Below are 11,406 nucleotides of genomic sequence, written 5' to 3'. Positions count from 1 at the left end.
CATGATTGCATCACTACACTATAGCCTGGGCTGTAGTGGGAATGAAACCATGTCTCAAAATAATAATAATAATAAATAAATAAATAAATAAAATAAATGGCATAAACTATGAAGTAGCAGTTGTAACATATTTTTAGGATTATGTGGGTACAGTAGACATAACTCTAAAGTGGTTTCTAATTGGTACACCAGTGGCCTAGCATACACCTGCATAATCCCTTCCCGTTTAGTTTGAGTAGAATTTGGGATTATGATGGGATGTTACTCTGTGGTTAGAGTACACTAAATAACAAAGGTGAGGCAGTTTTTCAGATGCAATTAAGGTTCCAAATCCTTCCATCTTTTTTTTTTTTTTTTTTTTTTTTTTTATTTTGGAGAGGAGTCTTGCTCTGTCGACCAGGCTGGAGTGCAGTGGTACAATCCTGGCTCACTGCAACTTCCGCCTCCCAGGTTCCAGAGATCCTCTCACCTCAGCCTCCCAAATAGCTGGGATTACAGGCACGCACGACCATGCCCAGCTAATTTTTGTATTTTTAGTAGAGAGAGGGTTTCACCATGTTGGCCAAGCTGGTCTCAAACTCCTGACCTCAAGTGATCCACCCACCTTGGCCTCCCAAAGTGCTGGGATTACAGGCATAAACCACCGGACCCAGTCCAAATCCTTCCATCCTAAGTCAATCAAAATGAATTTTTTCATCACAAAAATGATGAAAATAGACCAGCTTTGATTCATAACAGAGAAAACCACTCTAAGTGTTAAAATCAATACAGAAGATAATGCCTAATGAGAGGAGGTCAGGGAGATAGGATAGTTGGTGCAAAAAAAAATTGATAATCGTTACATGCTTGCCTGTATTATTTTAAATTTTTTAATTAAAATATATTATTTTGTAATCACATGGACAACAAAACCAAAACATTACAAATCTCCAGAAAGTGCAATGCATAAGCTCTCTTAGTTCAAATTAAACATTCGAAAGATACTATATTTCATCCTATATATTTTGTCAGTTAACTGAAGTGCATTTTTCCTAAATCAATCTTCATACAAGAAAGTGAAGAGGGCCAGGGATGGTGGTTCACATCTACAATCTTAGCACTTTGGGAATCCAAGGTGGCAGAATACCTTGAGGCCAGGAGATCAAGACCAGCTTGGGCAACACAGTGAGAACTTGTCTTCACAAAAACTAAAACTTAGCTGGGCATAGTGGTGTGGAGCCTGTAGTCCTAGCTGCTTGGGAGGCTGAATCAGGAGGATCACTTGAGCCCAGGAGTTGAGCTATGATCTTACCACTGCACTCCAGCCTGGGCAATGTGAATTAAATTTTATTTTGTAAATTTTATTTGACGTGAATTAAATTTTATTTAAATTTGTGATGAGAATTTGCAAGAATGTAAATAAAATTACATAAATGTGCAATAAAACTACATCAAATTTAACATTAAATAGATACATTAAATCAAAATACACACAAAATTATTCATATTAATTTTATAATTTCAAATGTAGATATACAAAGTTCATAAATTTTAAAACACATTGTTTCACATATATGACAATTGTGTAAGACACTGTTTGAAAACATTTTATAGACTCCAGAAGTAGACAATTAGTAATAATATAACAGGTAACTGTATCATCATTAGTAATGTTGGGTCTTTACTCTCCACCTTCTCTGCCCCAAGAAACATTTAAATGAGCTGTTGCTTACAGATAAAACGATTTTTAGTTTCACAGGATTCATCTAAAGCATTTCCCTTTGAATTATATGCTATGCAGTTCTTTGGATTAAAAGTTTCAAACAATGGAAATCTGTAATGAAGAAGAAAACGTTAACATACACAAAAGGAAGTGAGAATGTTCAGATAGTTTTCAATTAAATGATATAATTTTCAAAAGCATTTCAGTGAGATATTAACATATTGAGTCCTTTTTTTTTTCAGTAACCACAATTTTCATGATTCTCTAGTGTAATACTACAAAAGACCCAGTTATTTTCTTACTAATCAAGAGCATTGAGGCCAGTTTTTCCTTGCTGTTTTTCTGTTGTCATTAATGGTTTAAATATGTGATATGCCTTTCTTCTATTTTATTTAAGATGTATTATCTGATCTAGTCTAGGAAAACAAGCAAAAGCATAAACTTTGTCCCTGTGTCATGGTGCAAATCTCATGTTTATAAATGAAAATGAGATTCAAAAAGTACACACATACAGAAAACGAGCCTACAGCATGTAAAACATAAGACAATGCTGAGAATATTGGGATCTACCAGAATAAATAAAATAATAAATATATTATTTTTTCTGAACTGCCTCTGTGTATATGAGAATCGTACATGCACATATAATTCCAAGTGCTTGTACTAAGGCAAAAACAACGCATATGTTAAAAGTTATTTTATGGCCACAAATACACTAACTTTCACGTCACTTGAGCATTAACTTGGATGTTCTAGGCAGATCTAAAATTGTCATTTTGTTGTACCTTTTCCTTTTTCTGTATTCTCATGCCCTAGACCAGGTTATTTCAGCTACAGTGCTCCTGAATGTTACCTTTACTAATCACATCTAAGGACAAATTCACAAAGAACAAAAAAGGCCATGATTGCCAGAAACTTACAGATACTGGGAGAGTGCAGAGCCATTCTCCCACAACCAGGCAGTGTGTTCCTCACTATAAGAGAGTCCAATCCAGTAAAATTGTTGACTGGAGCTCATAAAATCCTGCTTCAAGTAAAAGACAATCACATTATAAATTTTTAATCTACTCTGGGAATAACATATTTTGAGGGAAAGTCAGTGTTTAGAATAAGATTCAGCCTGTCCATCGCACAAACGGAAATTATTTTTAACTTCTTTAAAAGGTATAGTCACATGACTCAAAGTTCTCATTTATCAGGCCCATTCATATATGGAGAAAAAATACTACAAAATCTCACTTCTTGAAGAATTAAAAGCCTTGTAAAGGGAGGTAGAGTCTTCATGGAACACTTTCTTCACGGGGGATCAATGATTAAATTTGATTCCAAAATAGTGGCATTGTGCAGGATGAATCCCATGGGTATAATCTGCTCAACATATAATCAGCAAAGGTGCCGTGTGCAGCAGGAGAATTTTTTCACTTTTTAAGAATTGGGTAATTAGGGGCCAGGCACGGTGGCTCATGCCCATAATCCCAACATTTTGGGAGGCCAAGGCGGGCGGATCACTAGGTCAGGAGATCGAGACCATCCTGGCTAACATGGTGAAAACCCGTCTCTACCAAAATTACAAAAAAAGGCCGGGCGCGGTGGCTCAAGCCTGTAATCCTAGCACTTTGGGAGGCCAAGGTGGGTGGATCACCCGAGGCCAGGAGTTCAAGACCAGCCTGGCCAACATGCCAAAACCCTGTCTCTGCTAAAATTACAGAAAGTGCCAGGCCTGGTGGCGAGCGCCTGAAATCCCAGCTACTCAGGAGGCTGAGGCAGAAGAATCGCTTGAACCCAGGAGGCAGAGGTTGCAGTGAGCCGAGATCACACCAGTGCACTCCAGGCTGGGCAACAGAGCAAAACTCTGTCTAAAAAACAAACAAACAAACAAAAAGAATTGGGTACTTTTTCTTACCATATTTTCCATGCTAGTTTATATCCTAGAAAGATGACAAAAACTATAAAATTATAAAAGAAATTATAAATTCAATTTAAAAAACTAAAAATTACAGTCATTTAGTTGGTTCTTCAAATGAAACGAGTAAATATAATGACCTATTATCTTCTTTGAATTCTTCCTGACCAGTTTCTTTCACTTTATTTGGCACCTAGCTTGATTTGTATTCTCATGATATAAATCACTGAGGAATTTAATACAGATTTGACAATGACTACTTTAAGGTACACAGAACAGATAATTCAATTCCAATGTAACCGTCCACTTACTATGTGATTAATGACTTAAAGTATTTAACTTGTTTAGATAGTATATGTTTTCTAGATGAAAGAAAATGTAGAAAATCAGACTTAGCACATGCCAGCTCATCTCTGTTTTGAAGCTGGAGCAGACTGGATTTCTGAGAAGCACAGAAATGCCTACTTTCGTTCCACGTTTTCTCTTCACTGGAAATGAAGTAACAGTTGCATCGGTACCCAACCCATTTTTCTTGGCAAGAACAGCAGTCAGAGTCTGACAGAAAAGATAAAGCATAACTAATGACACTGGAGACCAGACATTTCTTTCAATGCTATTTAATTATTCAAAAATTATTTGCTGTGTATTCTTTTAACATTCTTCCAGAATCTACTGTATACACCACACTTCAGGGGCTACTAATGTGAACTAATTAGACATGAACATGATGTTTTTTCCTCATGGAGGTTATATTCTAAAGATAGAATCACAATTATATAATTTTCAATAATTTATTAACGATATTTAGTGATGATTTAGATAAGTGCAAAAAAATTAAGTATGTTAGGCCTGGCGCAGTGGCTCAAGCCTGTAATCCCAGCACTTTGGGAGCCCGAGGCGGGTGGATCACGAGGTCAGGAGATCGAGACCATCCTGGCTAACCCAGTGAAACCCCGTCTCTACCAAAAAATACAAAACCTAGCCGGGCGAGGTGGCGGGCGCCTGTAGTCCCAGCTACTCGGGAGGCTGAGGCAGGAGAATGGCGTAAACCCGGGAGGCGGAGCTTGCAGTGAGCTGAGATCCGGCCACTGCACTCCAGCCTGGGCGACAGAGCGAGACTCCGTCTCAAAAAAAAAAAAAAAAAAAAAAAATTAAGTATGTTAAAACAGCATGTAGGAGAGTCTAAGATGAGGGCCAGTTACAAGAACCTTTTTTTGACGAAGTGACCCAAAACTAAGTACCGTAGCATAAATAGGAGTTAATTAGATGAAAAAGATTTAAAGAAAGAAAACATTTTAGCATACTTTCTGAGTCAGAAAAGAATACAGTACATTTGGAGAATTTTGATATATGTTTGGATATCTTATTTTTGAAAAGGGAATATAAATAAACCAATTATCTTGAGGCTTAATTATACAGTTTATCAATAATAGTGTCTTCAACATTTGTTATCCACAGTAATAAAAAGCATGACACATCACAGGCACTCAAATCTTTGCCATATGTGTGGTGCTGAAGATGTTGCACTATATTTTTATATTTTTTAATTGTTTTTGAGACAGAGTCTTGCTCTGTTGCCCAGGCTGGAGTGCAGTGGCACCATCTCAACTCACTGCAACCTCCACCTCCCAGGTTCAAGTGATTCTTTTGCCTCAGACTCCTGAGTAACTGATACTATAGGTGCGTGCCTCCATGTCTGGCTAATTTTTGTATTTTTAGTACAGACGGGGTTGCCCTGTCTCAAACTTCTGACCTCAAATAATATGCCTACCTCAGCCTCCCAAAATGCTGGGATTACAGGCATGAGCCACTGTGCCTGGCCAAGATGTTGCACTGTAAATGAAGCAGTATATAATCACAGACGACGGTGAGACAACTTGGGGCACATTCTGAAAAAAATATATTCAGAAAATTGGGGCCGGGTGCAGTGGCTCTGCCAGGTATGGTGGCTCATGCCTATAATCCCAACACTTTGGAAGCCCAGGCAGGTGGATGACCTGAGGTCAGGAGTTCAAGACCAGCCTGCCAACATGGTGAAATCCCAACTCTACTAATAACACAAAAATTAGCTGGGCATGGTGGCGGGCACCTGTAGTCCCAGCAACTTGGGAGGCTGAGGCAGGAAGGTAGGAGAATCGCTTGAACCCGGGAGGTGGATGTGGCAGTGAGCCAAGATCGCACAACTGCCCTCCAGCCTGGTCGACAAGAGCAAAACTCCGTCTCCAAAAACAAAAATTGGACTTTGAGCCGGCTTTCACTGGATAAGTAAGGTTTAGAAATCTGTGCATTGTATTCTGGAGTATAGGAGGAGCAAAAGGAAAAGTAATGAGATGCAAAAGTATAGGTTATAAGCAAATTCAGGCAGGTAATAAGGATTAACTGTAACATTTCCTGTGGTTTATTTTTTGTTACTTATTTGTGAGCACTCATATAGCAAACATATCTTTCATTTCAGGCTACTATTTTCCTGATTAGTTAAATGTACCAATGATACACATTCAACGTAATTTAATCATTTTTACATTAGATTGAGTAATGTAAAATGAGACTATCCTACACTGGTAGGCAAATTTCTATTACTAAGTATAATATTCCATCACGACTCTCTGTGTGAAAAACAAGAAACTGCTTATGTAATCCCTTATCAGTGCTAAGTTTTCCAAAAAATGTGACCTACCTTTCTGAAGTTCTATGTTGAGTCCTGGAGTAAATGCTGGCTCAACACTCAGCTTAGTAAAAGCTATAAGAAATGTTTAAAAATTTGTTTAATTAGGTATGGGTTTATGAAATAATAAAATATTACACATTAGTAAGATGAAGCCTTTATTATTAAATGATGTCATCACAGTTTTGATTTTATGGAGACTTGCTTAGAAAACTTACAATTTTTCAACAGAATTCCCAACGTAGCCATCAATGAAAGGCATATTATCCCTAAGGTCCCAGAAATTAACCTCCACAGAGTGGTCTTAAACACTGTAGAGAAAGACAGACAGACAGACAGAGTAATGACTTAAAGAGCAAACACAGGAGCTGAGTTCTTAAAAGCAGAAACTAGTGAGGGAGAATCCACAACATTCTTTCATTTGATAATGGAGTCATCTTGCCAATAAAACACTGAAGACTTTCCAATCAGGACTTCACCCAATACCAACATTTTTATGTGATGTATCTTATTCTTCAGGAAGATTATTCAAACATTTTCTTCTCTACCAGTTCTGTTGCAGTAAAGTGAATTTACCATTTATATTTTAAATTGGCAGAGATGCTTAAAGATCTGGAGGAAGAAGATATTAATGGGCACCACGTTGTGTTTTATGGACTTACCTAACAGATATTTATTTTTATTCTCTCAACAAAATCACAAGATAGATAGTATGATTCTCATTACATAGATGAGAAAACATAAGGTCCAATAATGATGTTATTTTCTCGAGGTATCAAAGCGAGTAAGTATCCAAGTCAGAAATCAAATGAAAGTGTGTGTAGCTCAAGAATCTTTCATTTAACATAGTCTACCATTGTCACAATAATACTACTGAGAGTATGTCCTCTCCTTATCTCTATGCAGGTTTTGCTCTGATAAATGTCTAGCTACTCATGGGTTCGTAGAGACATTATAGGGAAAAGAAGACATAGGAACGTTCTGGACTTGGTGTGATAACTGATAACAACAAATAGATGGGTAACACCTTGGAGGCCTGGCTTCGTTCCACAGTACATTAAACATACATGAATAATCTTTTTTCCCCAAGAACATTACGTTTGTTCATACTCAAAATTACTTGCTTCTAGGCTTTTCACCTAAAACAGTTCCACATTAGGAGATTCTAACATGAACACACTCTCAAAGAGTGATGTTGTCATTAACAACAGTACAATGTGTCAAACTGTTCATTTGTGCAGTTTTTGGATGTCACGACATAAATAGTAAATTTAAAACTTTTCAGCATTGTGTCATTAATATTTGGCATTTTCTATTGTTATGCTAGAATACTGTTGCTCACAATTTAGGCTAAAGTTCAGTTCTCATTCAGAATTTAAAAGTAGACCTGTCAGAAGTCACTCTTTAAACCTGTGAGAAAAGCTTCATGAAATAATGTCTAAGTTACACAATGAAGAATCAGGAGAACAAAATGAATGTGGAAAGTGCTAATGCATGAAAATCCTAAAAACACCCACTGTTAATCATGTCCTTTTCTCTTAAAGCATTATCCCAAAATTAGCCAACCCAAGAAATAGCTTTCCTGGTTATTTTTAATTTAGTGACTGAAATCACACATACCTGCCATGAGAAATTATGTTCCAAGAGTGAAGTAGAGAAGGCACGATGTGTACTTTTTCAGATAGAACAGCGTTGGATTGTTGGAGCTGAGCTGGAGATTAAAGAATCTGAAAGTTGAGTATGAAGAAATTTAGCCAAAAAAGAGAATGAAAAATTGTGCATTTAAATGATGTTCTTGAATCATCTATTGGTGAGGCATGTATTATAGTGTGAATAACAAGCAGTAGAATCACAAGCCTCTAAAGTGTTCCAGGAACCACAACACAGGAAATTCTCACAGTACTTCTGTAACATTAACACTTTGGCAAGGACTAAAGAAGGTGAGAGGAGGTGAAAGGGAGTTTTGTTGCTGTTTTGTTTTTTATTGTTTGAAAATCAAATTCATTTTAAAGAGTTATCTGGAACATGAAGGAAATGATGGTCAAACCAAAGGTAAATTTACTTAGTATAACAAAATTACTCACGGAATTTTCCTTTTTTAATAATAATAAACATTTATTACTTACCTTGTGCTTTACACAATTTAAAGCACTTGGCATATGTTAGCTCATTTATTTCTGTAAATGCCTTGATAGTAAAGATATAGAAATATTCTCAATCTGTCAATGAGAAAACTGAGGCATACAGAGCGAAGTCATTTGCCCAAGGTCACATAAATTGGGATGTCCATGTCTCACTCTGTTCTTCTGATCTCTACCTAATTATCCTGGCCATGACAGGCAAAGTTCAAAACAGTAGAACTGGATGGGTTTCCCACTTGAATGCCTCATTCACATTAGCCTTAAAAGCTTTTTTCAGCACCTCAATTTTCATTTTCTTAAAGTTCTTTAAGCATGACTTCAACTTCTTTATTTTCCTTATTTTTACTAATACATTACTATATTGTTTACCGTGTTATCTACTTCAGATACTATACTGATACTTCAACATACACTTTTTTGTCTACAGAAGAGTAACCTTGTTAATGGGAATATCAGATGTGGAACAGGTCAAATTTTCAATGTGGAAGAGATTGACTAGAATAAGAATCTCGAAAGGAGAGATTTCGATCCATGATGTAGTATCTGGAAATACAATCTACCATGCATCCCCATATAAAAGCAGACACTCAAATAAACGTTTTGTGTATTATATTTTGTATATTGTTTATGTTCAAGCATTATAACATTACTATAGATAACCCTTTTTGTAAAAGATGGGCTTTCAACCAACAACAGAAAAAAATGAAAAAAAAAGACTGCTTTGATTTCTCAGTTTTTATGAAATCTAAACTTTCCATCTTTTCAGTTTGCATTGTGTGCGTAGAGCAGCTTTCATTGCACCACCAAATTTGTTGAGCTATAAATCCTCACTGAGGAATATAAGCGTAAAATCTACTTCATCCAGATGATATGAAGTGATTCATTATAAAACTTTGCGTACTTGAAATCTATTCATTTTTAGTTTTAGTGTTAGAAAAAGCTGATCTAGAAAGGAAACTATTCTGATATTGGATTATTTTCCCCCATGTAAAATTTGGCCTTAAAGATATTGGAGATTAGGGGTTTGCTTTTAGTTTTTCTCTTGAGACAGTATAAATTTATGACAGAATGGCAATAGGGTTATTACTAACATTTTCAGTACTAAGAGAAACACCTTTATTTGGAAGTTAATTCTAAGTTTTGTTTAGAACCAATGTTTGGGTGAGAATACATCCATCAATCATTGTCCCTTTTTTTTCATCTTAGTTTACTGACTTAGAAATAAAAATCGCCCAACAAATGCAAGTTTACGTCAAAGAACTCCAGCTTTAAATATTTAAAGATAGCCTAAACACACACACACACACACAGCACACACACACACATACACAACGCACACTGTAAAAAAAAAAAAAAAAAAACAAACATATATATATATACACACACATATATATATATACCTCCTTCCTTTAACTCTTTCTGAGCTGCCAACTCTGATTGTTCTTTTTTCTTCTTCTTCTTCTTTTTTTTTTTGAGACGGAGTCTGGCTCTGTCTCCCAGGCTGGAGTGCAGTGGCGCGATCTCTGCTGACTGCAAGCTCCACCTCCCAGCTTCACGCCATTCTCCTGCCTCAGCCGCCCGAGTAGCTGGGGCTACAGGCACCTGGCAAATTTTTTGTATTTTTTTTTTTTTTTTTTTTTTTTTTTTTTTAGTAGAGACGGGGTTTCACCGTGTTAGCCAGGAAGGTCTCGATCTCCTGACCTCATGATCCTCCTGCCTCGGCCTCCCAAAGTGCTGAGATTACAGGCGTGAGCCACTGCGCCCGGTCTCTCTGATCTTTTTACTTATTTTTGTACGTAGGCAGGTGAATGGTTTCCATGTACTGTATCTCTCCCACTCATCTCCACTTTTTCCTGAGGCCTGAGGTTATCATTGCCTCGCCTTTGTCCCTTGGAATATTTGGGGAACTATGGCCAACTAGTTATCTGTATAGCTGTATCTATGGGCTCTTTTTTCTCCAATAACTGCTGAAAGCCTTGCTGCTCTCAGACATGCTAATCCGGAAGTGCTGAATAATCATCACCAGAATGGGTCTCGACAAATGAATCTTGTGATTTGCTATATAGTCTAGCAGTCTCAGCCCTAAAGTCCGGTAATTCTGAACACTGTGTTTTGCCCCATTTCCCAGAATTATTCTATAGTGTTACTCTATAGTATACTCTAGTCACCACCTCTAGAAGCTGGATTAAGAAAATAACCTTTATTGTGTTCCACCTGCCCTTTCCTATTGCACTTCCTTTCCTACCTTTATTCCATACACAATTCCAAATAAAGTTTCCACTCAAAGTATTCTCTGGATGTGCTGCCGAGAGAACCCAGACTAAATTCCGCTGACATATCCAGCTTCACTTATATAAATTTGCTTTTGAAAAGTTAGGTATCCTGGCCGGGCGCGGTGGCTCACGCCTGTAATCCCAGCACTTTGGGAGGCCGAGGCGGGTGGATCACGAGGTCAGGAGATCGAGACCATCCTGGCTAACACGGTGAAACCCTGTCTATACTAAAAAATACAAAAAACTAGCTGGGCGAGGTGGCGGGCGCCTGTAGTCCCAGCTACTTTGGAGGCTGAGGCAGGAGAATGGCGTAAACCCGGGAGGCGGAGCTTGCAGTGAGCTGAGATCCGGCCGCTGCACTCCAGCCTGGGCGACAGAGCAAGACTCCGTCTCAAAAAAAAAAAAAAAAAAAAAAAAAAAAAAAAGAAAGAAAAAAAAAAGTTAGGTATCCTGCCAAAAGAACATCTCTTTTTGCAGGATCTCCCATTCCCTAGTATCCGCTGCAGGAAGACGCCCCCTTCCTCCCCTGCAGTTTACCAGTGCCCTTGTTCAGAGCAAGTGATGACTTCAATAGCTAAGTCAACTTTTAAACCTTAGTCAAAAGCCGGGGAAAAGAAGCTAATGTTCACTTAACACATAAACAGTGACGTCTTTTCCCTACCTAAAAATGTATAACTAAAATGCAGAAGACAATAATAGTATATATATATATATATACATAC

The 11,406-nt window shown here is 37.4% G+C and overlaps 1 protein-coding gene across 7 annotated transcripts; it reads right to left on the bottom strand.

Annotated features, from left to right (window-relative positions):
* Positions 1 to 369: 369 nt before the first annotated feature.
* KLRD1 (killer cell lectin like receptor D1) lies at positions 370 to 9,912 on the bottom strand. 7 transcript variants are annotated; one of them, XM_017892035.1, is made up of 7 exons: positions 9,812 to 9,912; positions 7,891 to 7,997; positions 6,489 to 6,581; positions 6,283 to 6,345; positions 4,009 to 4,160; positions 2,623 to 2,729; positions 1,477 to 1,813 (listed from the first exon to the last, which is right to left on the bottom strand). In XM_017892035.1, the coding sequence occupies exons 2-7, from the start codon at positions 7,895 to 7,897 to the stop codon at positions 1,693 to 1,695; spliced, it is 543 nt and encodes a 180-aa protein (XP_017747524.1). In that variant the 5' UTR covers positions 7,898 to 7,997; positions 9,812 to 9,912; the 3' UTR covers positions 1,477 to 1,692. The 7 variants fall into 7 exon arrangements, 5 of the variants coding, with proteins under 5 accessions (XP_017747525.1, XP_017747524.1, XP_017747523.1 ...); XM_017892036.1 differs by lacking the exon at positions 9,812 to 9,912 and having other exon boundaries at positions 370 to 1,813; positions 2,623 to 2,726; positions 7,891 to 8,354; XM_017892034.1 differs by lacking the exon at positions 9,812 to 9,912 and having other exon boundaries at positions 7,891 to 8,354.
* Between the last annotated feature and the right edge of the window lie 1,494 nt (positions 9,913 to 11,406).

The sequence above is a fragment of the Rhinopithecus bieti genome, unplaced genomic scaffold (genome assembly GCF_001698545.2).
Source record: "Rhinopithecus bieti isolate Rb0 unplaced genomic scaffold, ASM169854v2 scaffold_22452, whole genome shotgun sequence".
Classification (NCBI taxonomy): domain Eukaryota; kingdom Metazoa; phylum Chordata; class Mammalia; order Primates; family Cercopithecidae; genus Rhinopithecus; species Rhinopithecus bieti.
This window is presented reverse-complemented; position numbering and strand designations above follow the sequence as displayed.

Excerpts from the sequence above, each read along its gene's own strand:
- KLRD1 (XM_017892035.1), bottom strand. Across the intron at positions 2,730-4,008 it reads TTCAAAACAGAGATGAGCTG|CAGGATTTTATGAGCTCCAG; the intron begins GCATGTGCTAAG and ends TTTTACTTGAAG. Across the intron at positions 1,814-2,622 it reads TCTGCACTCTCCCAGTATCT|ATTTCCATTGTTTGAAACTT; the intron begins GTAAGTTTCTGG and ends TCTTCATTACAG.